Below are 14,667 nucleotides of genomic sequence, written 5' to 3' on the forward strand. Positions count from 1 at the left end.
ACGTGTGTAATATTTGTTGGTTACCTTTATGTACAGTTTGTGAATAATTCTTTGTACCTGTAATAGTCATACAGTTCCTGTATAAACAATCTCACAATAAAGTGTGCGTAAAACTTTAAAGTAACCTTCTGTTTTTAAAACATCACATATTTTCTACAGTCTATTATATTAAATATCATTCATGGTAAAAAATTGTTGTCGAATAAACTCATCATAGATACCAACCAGTATTGCAATTTTGTATTTGCGCCAGACGCGCGTTTCGTCTACAAAAGACTCATCAGTGACGCTCGAATCAAAACAAAGAGGCTTCGGAATATTTCAATGAAAATTTATTATTTGTTTACCTTGTTTAAAGATGATATGTGGAATAACTGGTGTAAGGCCTACATTTAGAAGTTTAAATACCATATGTGAAAGAGTTTCTTTTGTAACAGGATGATTATAAGTACCATTACATATTAAAATACTAATAATATGAGTTGTTAAACCAGATATATTTAAGTTTCTTTGTCTACTGATTTATACTTCTTGGAAAGCGTGGTATTGAAATTATCTAGAAATCTTCAGAAATAGTTAACAATATCATTTACGAAAATACCTGTCATCACGTGTGTAATAATTGTTGGTTACTTTTTTGTACAGTTTGTGGATAATTCTGTGTATCCGTAATAGTCATACAGTTCTTGTATAAACAATCACATTATGGTTAAGAACGTGAAAAGCCAGGTAAATATTTTTTTCTAAATTATGTATATTCGGTGTCAATCCAAATTTTATGTTATCAGTTTCAACAGCATCAATGTTATAACTCAACAAATTATTCATGTCATCTATGATGATAATTCTAAAGCTTTCAAATATGCTAATAATAGTGACCCTCTTTGGCTTCTGTATATTTTAACGACAATTGAACGACATTTATCAGTTGAGCCTTATTTATAGAAGGTTTGCGTAAAAGTTCTGATATTGTGCTGGCACTCAAAGCTTGAAAACATCACTACGGCTGCAGCGAGTTTGCGTGCTTGCTTTGAATGTGGAAAGTCGTTGGATCCATCAAAGGTCTTGACAAACAAGACTTTAATATTCGCACTTTCAGTTGCTACGCCAAGCTAGCGACATCTTGAAGTTGAAGAGTAGATCAATCGGCTCGAATTCAAATAACGTGGTGAATTGCCTTCCTAACGACTGTAAGATTGTAAAATTGCACGTTGACACTTAAATCAGCATGTCAGTTTCCTACAAAGCAGAGTATTTTCTATCATATTAACATGTAGCGCCCTCTTTGTGTATGTAATACTTGCCACTGGATGTTCAGAAACCATCATTAAAAGAATCAGTTAATTATACTGGGTTTATTGGCATTCAAACGTTCAAAAGACAATAAATTGTCAGATATCAGCATTCTTACTTTTGAAATTGTCTGACACATTTAGTTTAGGCCTTAGAACTTCTTTAATTGTTTAAAAAAAAACTGTAGTAGCCGTCGTATTTTGAAATCTTGTCATTGATGTATTAGATACGATCATAGAGATTTTCCTTACCAAAGAAAATATTTTGCAACCAGATCTCTACAATGAATCTTATATAAAGATGTTAATGCGAGTAAAAAAGTTGTTTTAATCCAAGGCAGTTGATCATATTTAATTTTATTAAAAACAACTAGTTAGGAAGTAAACGCCTAAACTTTCAAGTACAGCGACCGATATATAAAAGCAAATATTACCTGTAACCGGGACCTTCTTTGGTCGGTATTATCTGGTTTCAAATGTGCCAATAACTGATTATTTACTATCTACAACAACATTTTTTTTATAATATAATATAATTCAGATAAAATCATAAGAAATCTATCAACAATTTAAGCTTATGCTTTTACAAAATACATTTTTCTTTAACACAAGTATTTTATAAAACTTATCCATTGTTATTTTCAATTAAGTTCTGTTTGGTGATGTTAAAGATAGGATGTTTTAAAAGCTGTCATATTATAAAGAGAAAAATTATATATTTGAATAAATTTTCTACAAAATACTCACTTTGAATTTAGTTATAGTATATATACTCACATAGATCATCTTACAATATTCTTATTGCAGTCTGAGTTTCATGTCGCTGTTAAAGAATATGGATATACATTGTTAGTTGTCGATTTCTTTGCCACATGGTGTGGACCCTGTGTAACCTCTGCACCTATATATGAAGTAAGTTTTTGAATTCGAAATGCCATTAACTTTTATAAATGATAACAAAAAACGGGTAAAAGTTAGTAAAGAATAGTCTCAATTCACTATCATATAACTTTTTTCTCGTTTTAGTAGCATGGTTTTCATTGTTATATTTGAATTGTCAAAACAAAATTGTAGTCAAATAGTACTTATATAAGAAGAGTCCAATTTTGAACCCAACACAATTACCAAAACAAATTATGATGATGTTGTGACGCACATTGTTTTTCTTGTTCTTCTTTTTTAGAAATTGTCATACGAATACAGTGATTGTATCTTTCTCAAATTGGATGTAGATGAAGTTGAGGTAAATTCACAATTTTCATATGACGCCCGTTTTCACTTTGTGTTTATTGTTTTATAATCCTCATCTTGAGAGGAATTAAAGACATTCTACAAACACACAACTACATTTATTGATGGCACTTTCCAATGCAACCTGAATATGTATATATTTTGTACATTTTCCTATTTGAATGGAAATATTCATAACAGCATTGTCTCGTCTTCGATCTTGGGTGAAAGTTTATACGAAGCGTATGGCCTAAATTTTGTTCCAGGTTCACAAAATGAGTAATAAATTTTAAAATTACATATCAGTGACTAACATGCATGTATCACCTAAACGAAGTTTAGGAATCATATATTTAGTTCAATTGTGCTCACCTCATTTGACGGACCAACTAAATTTGTTGGTACAAACAATGTCAACAATATCCCCTAAAACAGATCGAATTAAGAAGCTAATGGAAATCCACTGAAGCAACATAGAACACCTAAACATGGCTGCAGTACGGGTAAAATTGATATTGGTCTGTTTTTTCTCCAATAACAATGCCCCCTGTGTTCAAATGATAAAAATGTCACTATTTATGAGAAAAAAATCAAATTTGTAATTTCGCTGCTAACTTTTCAAGCGAAGCACGCTTTTTTTTGCAAGATTCCTTTCTTTGATTTGCCAGTATTACAGTTTTCACGTACAATAAACAATTTCAAATTTTCAATATGCGAATATGTTACATCATAATATTGTGTTTCACCGCTGCCCTTGTTGGTAAACCGAAAGTCCCCGAAGATATTCGAAGCTTCGCAGTGTATAACTTCTTCTTTTGAATGCTGTTTATAGATTTTGAATACCCCACCCCTAAAGAAAAGTATATGATAGAAGAGTTTCTGAGTAAACCTTCATCAGCTACTGTAATATTTGTATTATTATCTATTGTAGGACGTTTCTTCTGAGTGTGGGATAACTGCAATGCCTACATTTCAGTGTTACAGAGGTGGCCAAAAGGTATTATTTGAAACAACTGATTAAAAAAGAGGATATAATAGTGCATTTGTTTTTCTCCATTAAATCTCAAATAAGCTAAATTCTTTGATCCATCAAAACAGTGTTACTTTCATTGATGAAGGATAATGATGATATTTTATACTTAAGTACAAAAATGTTACGTGTGACAGTTTTCTTTCGCCTCTCTTTTAGATGCCATAAATGTGTCAAATATGACATATTTGACCTAAAATTGATATTTTAGACCAACATTTTTAATAAAAAAGATGTGAGCCAAGACCGTAGCCATAAAGATATTTTGACATTTTTACCTATTATGTCTGTTTGTTTTGTTCACACATTGTTGTCAATATAATTGAATTTTACAAGTGAGAAGTTTAGCTAGCTATAAAACCAGGTTTAATCCACCATTTTCTACACAAAGAAATGCCTGTACCAAGATAGGAATAAGACAGTTGTTTTCCATTCGTTTGATGTGTTTGGGCTTTTGCTTTTGCCATTTAATGAGGGATTTTCCGAGTTGAATTTTCCTTTGAGTTCGGTATTTTTTTTTTATCCATTGTATAAAAATCTTTGAATAAGACATTTTCTAGCAAAATTTAGCTCATATTGAAAATTTTACGACAATTCTAAAGTAATGGGTTTTGCCATCTTATCAGTTTTGTATAACCAAAAGAAATACATAGCCAAAATACAGGTATTTAAGATAGAATTGTCAATGCTGGATTCTGCCAAACATATTTATATGTTGAATTCAAGGTGTCCTCATTATACCTTCTACTTTGACTAGTTTCTATTGATTAAACATTTATATATTTTTTAATATTAGCAGTCCATTGATTGATTGATAATTTTATTTGATTGATTGATGGTTGCTGAAACGTCAGAAGAAAAAAATGCTATATAGATCTTATAGACAAAATACAAATATTTAAGATAGAATTCAAAAATTCTAAAATTTCAATACCATTGATTGATTGATTGATCGATGGTTGATGAATGTCTTGAAGAAAAAATTATATATTCAATAATAAACACCTCAAACGGCATAAAAAGAATGAAAATAATAAAATAGAAAATACAAAAGTCTGAAGTTGGTTTCACCAGTAAGTAAACGAAGTTGTCAAATATAAGCGGAGATATCATTCTTTCAGACAGGAATCTGATGTTCAGTAGTTGTCGTTTGTTGATGTGGTTCATAAGTGTTTCTCGTTTTTCGTATAGATTAGACCGTTGGTTTTTTCGTTTGAATGGATTTACACTAGTAATTTTTGGGGCCCTTTATAACTTGCTGTTCGGTGTGAGCCAATTCTCCGTGTTGAAGACCGTACTTTGACCTATAATGGTTTATTTTTATAAATTTTGACTTGGATGGAGAGTTGTCTTATTGGTACTCATACCACATCTTTTTATATTTATTTACAGTGAATGATTTGTATTTATATAGATTTGCACATGTTTTATTAATACAGCATTTATCTTATTAGTAATAACTGTAATTCAACTTATTTTCGCATATACTTTACTTCGTGTTTAGTTCTTTCTAACCGACTTCGCGGCGATTTATTTCGCGATCTTTTCATTTCTTTATATATTTATGTAAGAAAAGATCCAAGTCTCACATATTTGCGACAATTCAAATTTGGGTCATTTTTCTACTCATAAAAGTCTTGAAAATAAATTGCTCGCGAAAATTAGTTGGTTTACAGTATTGAAATCAACAATTCGTTTTATTGTTTACATGTACTGATAACATTTTGAACGGTCTGATACTCAAAATGCTAATACATTACGAAATGTAATGCCACTTTTGATTGATTGACAAACTGCATTTGCGACATTCTTATCTCGAATTCACTGTGGCAACTCTTAAACATAGAACTGTTCTTCCTCAGATAGATCAAAATATCATGCAAAATATTTTTTGAGATAAAAGAAATCTTTCTCTATTCAGCAGCGTACTTCTCATTTACAGATTGATGAACTGGTAGGAGCAAATGAAGATAAGTTGAGAGAGATGATTGAAAAGAACATGTGATTCCACAAACTTATACTTCTACATTATATCGATTTTTTGTCAACATTTAGTTATTTTTGTGTTATTAATTTGTCCTAATAATTCTATACCTATCACTACATTCCTTTTCATATAAAAAAATGTATCTTATAAGAAGGCGTTAATGCTTTACTTATCAGAGGGTATAGACTTTTTGGTATGTGCGTCCGTCTTTTTATACATCAACAAATAATTCAGTAACACAACTCAAATCAAACCACGAGAAAAATCATCTGCTCCGCTAAGGACAACCGTTGTTTCTTTTATGTGAAAATCTATTGGCAAGTCATGAACATGAAGAGATGGAATGTATTGTGTCCGTGACAACGTATCATATCTATGATCACCTTTGGCACATATATTCCGTAAGATTAAACAAAGTCTTGTTTACGACTTAAACATTTCGCAGAAATGGCGTTAACTTTATAATTATGACGATGCTTCGGTAACTTTCTTTATGATATGTCTGTGTCTCAATCCACTAGCGACATGCTTTCGCGGTCTTAGATCTTGATATTCCAGAATAATCGTCTTACCTGTTATTCTATCGATTATGCCCTATTCCAGATAGTGACATTTTTACCGAATGTTGATTTGCACTGCGAGTGGTGCACGCATAGGAGGAGACGTTTACCCTGCCTGTTCAGAAATCCAGTTTAACTCCATTTGGAGTCCATGTCATTCCCTCAATTTTTGTTAGGTTCTTTGATTTGTATCACCTAAATCGATTTATGAGATTTGAAAATCGGATAACTACTGTTGCTTAGATTAAATGAAGTATCTTTGATAGCCTTTGTTAGGTTTAAATCTCTTACAATTGGTTGGTTGATATTATTTAGACACTAGTTTTTGGTTGACCTTGGGCTCAGTAGATATCTGTTTTTCAAAAGAAAATAACAAATGATGAGTTGAGAAATTGTTAAGAAACTAATGTTCCAACTCCCTCAGGCAAAGTTTATCTTAACTGCATTTGGTTATTCTGTTTATATGGCTCCCAAAGCTCATGAATTTATATCCCTGGATTTCAAATGTTTAGATTTGAGCGTTCCTGATGATGGTATATTCAGAAAAATGCTTCGGACACACAAAATGTATAGTGTTTATTTCATTAGCCTCAGGAAAAGGCAATAATTCAATATCATGTATGGGCAGTCTTCAGTTTCTGTCTGTCCTTGATATTTTCAGTACAAAAGCCAAATTCACAAAAGGTATACAAATCTTCGTTTAAGGTCTTACAGTAAGATTTTGGTAAAATTTAGCAAATACTAGTGTCTTTGGCTCTTTGAACTGAAAATGAAAAAAAAAAATATTTATCTCTTATTGTTTGAAATAATACTGATTGCATACTCAAAATAGGTGAATATTTGTAAAGAAAGCATATAAAATAGGCGAAAAATATTTCGTAATTTGTCTTAAAATCATCAAATCTACAATTTCAAGTCCTTAGTTTTTCTTCATAAATGTTGTTATTACATAAATTTCCGTTTTAATGATGTTAAATAATAATAGGTCACCGACTTAGCCTATTTACTGTTCCTTGACCTTGAGGACATTAACGCTAAGGAGAAAAGATAAAAGTAAATGATAAACAAGGCAAGATATATATACATTGAACGCGACAAAAATGTTAACCAGACTTCTCTTGAAACAAATATATTGCCCAATTTGGCTGAAATTCAATAGTATAGAAGACATGATCTGCAAAGGTCAAGTAGACCAACATCCTTAATATAACCCATAAGAATAATTATCAGTTTTTGTATTTTTGTGTTTTATCAAATTATGAGCATTTATAGATACGCGGAATCTGTGAACAGTGGATTCTCGTCAAATTTGTATGTGATCAAGTTCGATTTCGTGAACAAGTGGATTTTTAAAGAAACTTATTTAAAAGTCAAATAATCTTTAACAATAATTAAGTAGGTAAGAAAGTAAATAAGTAAATTAGCAAATAATTAAATTTCATTTAAAGTCGGTATATATGTACACACATTAGCTCTGATTATCTCTTTAAACGATAATCACATAACAATCATGCAGTTTCTAAACTAAATGATGAGTTTGCAGTGTTAGCACCACTCCAAGACTTCCCCATAATAACATATTCATGATAAGTACCATTGAAAAAAATTAAAACGAAATTATAGATAGCCTGGAAATCTTTATTCCGAAAATATCGACTGGTAGTGATATGATTAGTCACAAGATACTGATCAGCTACAAAGAAGACATATCAGTGCCTTTACATATTATTTTTAATATTTCATTGCCTACATGTACGTTTCCTACTCAAAATAAACTTGCTATGTCTAACTATCGCCCGATTACACCTATCAATTGTGAAAGTAAAGTCATGGAAAAAGTTAGATACAAACGGGTTTATGATTTTATTGTAAGAATAAGATTGATTAATATCACATAAACAGCAATATTCATATTACATTTTCATCAGTTCATATATGATATAATCTGAACCACGCGCTTTGTTTTTCTTTTAAGATTGAACTGCAATAACCACCTACTCAGCTGTAATATAACTTTTTAAAATCCCAGTCATACAATCCTTGAATGGAGTTTTCTTATCATTAAGGACATTCTTGTCATGATAAATATTGATCAGTTTATAGAAACATTCATTTGTTAGGTTGAATGTTAAAGCTAGGTTCCTTAATTTTCTCCATTTTAGGCTTTTTAGTAGTTCTCCAAAAATCATGTGAACAGCTACCATTTGAATCTATCATCTGTTTCATGATTTTATGTTTAAACTATCAAGTTGTTTTTCCCTTATAAGTTTATTTAGTTCCTTTTTATGTTATAATTTTCTAGTCACACTTTTTGGAGACTTATATCTAGATTCACATTCGTTATCATAATATGACTTTTTTTCTACGCTTAATTCTTCTTGCTATACACCCCCAAGGGTGACTGGGGAATAGAAGTATGGTCACCATTGGTCTTCCTCCGACCGGCAGTAAAACCCATGCTAAAGTGGGGCGTCCGTTTGGCTGTGCGGGATGTACAAATTTGCAGCCACGTCCGGTCAGAATGGGGACGTTAAATCCGATGCCTCGTGTAAAGAGAGTGCCACGCTCTTTGCACGTTAAGAACCCTTGCAACAACTCTTTGAGGGGTCCGTAGGTGACCTGTTGCAAGGCTAAATTTCTGTCCCTATCCAATATACCCTCATTTCCTGTGGCAGTCTAAATTTCTCCGACCTTAATCCCGGAAGCCCCTGTTACAGAACCTACCTATTGTACTATTGTTAATTTGTTCTCGTCCTGAATATGCATGAAATATTTGCCACTGGACGTTAAGCAACCAACAATCAATCAATCAATCTTGCTATACAGATGTTGTATAAACCTTACATAAAAGGGAGCATTGTATAATATCGCTGATATTCTTTTGTATTACGGATCGGAGTGTGAGTTGTTACCTGTCAGACAGAGAAAACAAAATCCTTTTTAAACATACTTCAGCGGTATCATCCTTCACCAACTTTCCAATTTTCATAACCATAACATAAGACGAACGAACGACACGCAGTTCGTTAATTTTAGGACAACATTTGATATACGCACTTTGTTATCTTCATTTAACTATTTAAAAATCAATTATTTTCTTTTTCTGTTGATAGAGAGACAGATTAATATAAGAACAATATTGTTTCAGAATCTCTTTGTGTATTACTGTAATCATATTTTGTATGTCATGTCCAAATAAAATATGTTTAAACTAAAAGCTATATCATGAAAGTAAGTCGATTCAATATTATTTTCGAGAAATTTTTGTCATCAAATCAACCTGGAATCGAAAATATCCGTGATAAGTTTTTATTAAGAATATTTGAATCATTTCATTACGAGTCAAACAAATCAAGCCAACTAAGACAATCCGTGTATCCTTTAAATTTTGTTTTTTTTTGCCAAGCGATTGTACAGGAAAGGCCCAAGTGATTGTACAGTAAATGCGCAAGCGATTATACAGTCAAACAATATCCGATGAATTTATTTGAATATCTACAGGGTATATGGGTATAAAACTTTTTTGTCGCTGTTGTGTGACAGTTTTGATTGATTTACTCGGAGCTCCACCATGCTAAGGAACATAACATATCCTACATTCGTCTGATATTACAACTTGAATGTGAACGCAGTAATAATGTCTGTGTCCTGAATTATAATGTTCCTGTTGTTTTGTTATCGCCCGATAAGTTTCAGTTGAAGTTCCGTCGATATCCTCTACTTCTTTGTAAGTTCTGCTATTAATCTTAAGAAAGCCAATGCATAAGACGGCAATTTATTTTTTGAAAATATGTATTCATTTATGTATTTTGTCTTTGATAGTCGAAACACTACCGTCAAATATAGTAAAAGGCAGAGTTTGGCTCCTGCATTTCTGAATAAGGGCAGCCCATGAGTAGCTGTCTTTACCCTGGGAACATCAACTATATTGTCATTTTTGAAAGATTAACTACATTTTTTTCATGTTAATAAGTCCATGTAAATACAGTGGACATTGTTTATTATTATAATTTTATATACATATATTGCTATCATTCTAATTCTTCTGATTTTTAAACTTGGTTTTATTGATTTAGTTAAAAGCTGTTGATTTGTGCTAAAATAATTCTCATGAACAATTCTTAATACACTTTAACTTTAGTACTTTTGAATAACCCATATTTCAGTCAGTACTTACATCTCATATATCCCAGTGATCTTGAAATTAAGGATACTACTGATACAAGAAGGACTGCTTCATACCTTGATATTATTGACACAGATGGACGACTTCACACTTAAATCTATGACAACTTCTCAATTATCAATTTTTCCATTTCTTAGCAGTAACCTACCCTCTGCCCCATGGGACACCATCATAAATTTATGTGATCTATACGATGAGATTGTGGTTTTCCATCTACGTCGTCTGGATTGCTAAGTACCGAACGTGACCTATTCCCTTATATGACTGTTTTGTCGATTGTGAATTTGCAGTGCTATACGACGCGTCTCGGTATTTATACATCCAACATTCATGTACTTAGTTATGATGTTTTTTTGTAAGTCTGGTTTGATATTGTGTTATGTCTAATCGTTTGTGGTTTGAGTTCTGTATTTTCGGTACATTTCACCTATGTCTTATTTGTCAGTATAGTCGAGCTACTCGTGGTTCGTCAACAGTGTTTTTGTTTTATGTTGTTTGTTTTCAAGTGTGTTTACTTTTTGGTCTTACATGACCTTGCCTTATATTACAGTTATTTTATTTTTATTCTCTGTATGTATATAAAAGTTAAGAAATTAATCAGCTATTTCATCTATATGATTTTTAATCAACTTAAAGCAAATTTATGCACAGGACTTCTTTGTTTATACACAGTTTTGATTTAGATGAAAAACGGACATGGTTGGAAATACAAATAATAACACCATTAAAAACAAAATTTCATTTTAATATTCTTGTAATGGTAAGAAAATACACAAAATAACACCATGACAAACTCAATCCCAATTTCATATTCTTGTAAGTGTCTACACTAAAACAAATCTATTCTATTTTTAGAAATTTACCAGTGATAATATAAACGTCACAACAAATACGTCATTTTTTTTTGGCGTTAATATATTCGTGTGACGCACAGTTTATAATTCGTTTGTGGTGTCCTGCTATACTGTCGTAATTTCATGGGAGGTGTCCGTTGTTATTCTATGGTTTACATGTTGTTATGTAGTATTATATTATTTGTTCATGTATTTCTCTGTCTTGAGTGTTCTTGCCTTTATTTCTACTGTATACCTGTCACGTAATGTTGTTATTTTAACATTGCCATATAAGCGGGAGGTTTGGCTAGCCATAAAATCACAATTTTTTTTTTTTTAAATGTCCTGTTCCAAGTCAGGAATATGGCAGTTGTTATCAAATAGTCCGTTTTTATGTATGTTGGCGTTTGTTTTTGTTGCAGTTTAGTGTTTTTGTTGTTCCGTTGTATTCGTCTTATAGTTGATGTGCTTCCCTCGGTTTTGGTTTGTGACCTGGATTTGGTTTCGCTTAATCAATTTATGACTTTTGAAAAGCGGTATATTACTGTTGCCTTTAGTTGGTAATAGTACACTGTATGTATTACAAGTCGGCTATTTGAAGTGATCACATATTGCATTTGAATCTCTTCTGTGTTTTTTTTCTTCATAAATCATATAGTATATACTCATATAGATCATATTTAAATATTCTTATTGCAGGCCGAATTTGATGCCGTTCTGAAAGGATCTGGGGATACATTGATAGTTGTTGTCAATTTCTTGCAAGATGATGTGGACCTTGTGTTAACATTGCACCAGTATATCAAGTAAGCTTATGAATTCGAAGTACCATTATCTCAAGAAATGCTAAATAGTACTTATACAAGAAAATATCTTAATTGGAGGGCAAATTTTATGCCGTTCTGATAGAAACTTGTGATACATCGATAGTATCGATTTCTTTGTCACAAGGTGCGAACCCTGTGAAGAGATTGCACCTATATATAAAGTAAGCTTATGAATTCCAACTACCATTATCTAAAGAAATGGTTAAAAAAAATGGTCAGAAGTTAGAAAAGAATAGTCTCGATTTACAATCATATAACTCATTTCAGTAGTATGGTTTTAATTGTTACATTTGAATTGCAAAATAACAAAATTTGAATCTAATAGTACTTATGCAAGAAATGTAGAATCTGAACTCTTCACAATAACCAAACAAAATTCTGATGATGTTGCGTCATGTATTTTTTTCTTCTTCTCTTTTAGAACTTGTCGGACGAATACAGTAATTGTATTTTTCGCAAAGTGGATGCAGATGAAGTTGAGGGAAATTACAATGAAGTGACGGCTATGAATATGTCAGCCAAACGAATTTTGGAAAATATGATTTTAGTTCATTTTTGCTCACCACATTTGACGGAATCCGTAAAACAAATGTCGACAATATCCAATAAAGCTCGCCGCATTTGACGGTCCATTATAATCCGTACGAACAATGTCAACAATATCCCCGAAAACAGATCAACTTAAGGAGCTGGTACCTTATTACAACTAAAATGGCTGCAGTACGGTTAAAATTGATAAAAGGAAAAGTATCATATAACTGCACATTTAAGTCTACAAATGTCACGTGTGACAGTTTATATGTCATAAAGATGTCGAATTTGACATATTTGACCTAAAACTGATATTTAAAACACAAAATTTTACAAGTAAAATTAGAGCCAAGGCCTTATCCATATGGATATTTAATCCATCATATAAATACATTTGAATAATACATTTCTCATATAAAAAAAATTACGACATTTTAAAGCAAATATTACTGTGACTTGACTGTAAGTGTTGCTCTCTACCTATTGCAACTATTTACATCTCCCATGGAAACTTCCTAACAACGTATTGTAATTTCACATATGTTTTACTGAATATAAGATGTTTTAATTCAAATGATGTCTGATTCTTATGAATATAGAAGACTTTTCAAAAGACAAATTGTATGAAAGCTTAGTTTGGACATTTTTATAGCAATTCAAAATTATTACCCATCCCCTTTACAATAAAATTTGTATAAAAACTGTTAAACTGATTTTTCATAATATCATTGAATTGGAATTCAAGTCTTAAAGGATTGTAAGTATGCTTCATTTTATCACCTTGCACTTTCACGACTTGACTTTGGTTTTCTACAGCAGTTTGTTCAAATTTCTGATCAGTTGAACAGTTTGGTTTTATAAAACAAATTGCAATTTGGTCAGAATTTTAAATAAGATGCAATATGTGGAGAGCAACACTTGCAGTCAAGTCACAGTAAAGTATTTAACAGTTTTGTATCAAAGGTTTAAAACTAAAATACAAATATTTCAGATAAAATTCAAAAATATCAATACTGATATCGGATAAAAATATGTCTTGTGAACACTTCAAGAATGCAATTTGATAGATTTATAATACTTTGTGTTATCATCGAATTCATTGGCAAAAAATGGCATTAACACTTCTGCTTTGACCAGTTTCTTTTGATTACACGATTATATATTTCTTTAATTGACACAGTCCATTGATTGATTGATTGATTGATTGATTGATTGATTGATTGATTGATTGATTGATTGATTGATTGATTGATTGATTGATTGATTGATTGATTGATTGATTGATTGATTGATTGATTGATTGATTGATTGATTAATTGATTGTAACAAGAAAAAAAAACTAAATATAACAATGAAGACCTCAAATGGAAATAAAAAAATGGAAATAATAACAAAGAAAATACAAAGGAAAGAAGTTTGTGCCACCAGTACGCAGACAAAGTTGTCAAATTAAAGCGGAGCGGTGACTTCATTTTTACAGTGACGAAACTCTATTTTAGGATTTTGACAGGTTCTGTGAATACAGCATTTATCTTATAAGTAATAACTGAAATCAACAACTATTTTTATTGTTTACTCAATTATTTGAAGTTTTATGGTACTGATAAAATTTTATAAATTGTATACAAAACACAACATAGAAAACTAAAGACTGAGCAACACGAACCCAACCAAAAAACAGGGGTGATCTTAAGTGCTCCTGAAGAGTAGGCAGATCCTGCTCCACATGTGGCACCTGGCGTGTTGCTTTTGAAAAAAATCCGGTTATAAGTCTTTTTCGGCAGTTTACATTCGGAAAAAAAGGACGGGATTAGGGTAACGACAATTGGAACATATCCGACGTCATATCGGAAACAGATATTCCATTAAGGTCAACCAGCTCGTGATGGTGTCCGTAAATTTATCGAAATGATGATTTCATCTGCAGCACTTGGAACTCTTGGTTTAATAGCTTCTTTGTGAGCAGCAATCCTCTATCAAAGAAATCGTGATAGGAAACGATACCCGAGAAAATATTATCATAGTATACTGCATTTGCAGGCGCCTCTAGAATCTTGCTACATAGAAATTTTACAATTGGGAAGCTGAAATCATCTCCTTTGTCGTAAAGATTTGTTCTCTATCGACCCTCATTGTCAATTTCTAGATATAAGTCAAGATATGAGGCAGACTTAAGTCTATCTGTTATATT

General features: G+C 31.6%; 1 protein-coding gene across 2 annotated transcripts; it reads left to right on the plus strand.

Annotated features, from left to right (window-relative positions):
• The first annotated feature begins 490 nt into the window (after positions 1-490).
• On the plus strand, positions 491-13,601 carry LOC127724672 (thioredoxin-like). Of its 2 annotated transcripts, none has more exons than XM_052231714.1 (5): positions 491-729; positions 2,100-2,204; positions 2,476-2,535; positions 3,454-3,519; positions 12,367-13,601. In XM_052231714.1, the coding sequence occupies exons 1-5, from the start codon at positions 706-708 to the stop codon at positions 12,568-12,570; spliced, it is 459 nt and encodes a 152-aa protein (XP_052087674.1). In that variant the 5' UTR covers positions 491-705; the 3' UTR covers positions 12,571-13,601. The 2 variants fall into 2 exon arrangements, with proteins under 2 accessions (XP_052087674.1, XP_052087684.1); XM_052231724.1 differs by lacking the exon at positions 12,367-13,601 and adding an exon at positions 5,495-5,692 and having other exon boundaries at positions 509-729.
• Positions 13,602-14,667: the final 1,066 nt, after the last annotated feature.

Source organism: Mytilus californianus, unplaced genomic scaffold (assembly GCF_021869535.1).
Source record: "Mytilus californianus isolate M0D057914Y unplaced genomic scaffold, xbMytCali1.0.p SCAF_1, whole genome shotgun sequence".
In the NCBI taxonomy this organism is placed as follows: Eukaryota; Metazoa; Mollusca; class Bivalvia; order Mytilida; family Mytilidae; genus Mytilus; species Mytilus californianus.

What these genes read in the sequence shown, in the direction of transcription:
- LOC127724672 (XM_052231714.1), top strand. Translation starts at nt 706, where the DNA reads ATGGTTAAGAACGTGAAAAGCCAG. An exon ending in TTAAGAACGTGAAAAGCCAG is followed by an intron (nt 730 to 2,099) that starts GTAAATATTTTT and finishes TTCTTATTGCAG; the next exon opens with TCTGAGTTTCATGTCGCTGT. An exon ending in TGGATGTAGATGAAGTTGAG is followed by an intron (nt 2,536 to 3,453) that starts GTAAATTCACAA and finishes TATCTATTGTAG; the next exon opens with GACGTTTCTTCTGAGTGTGG.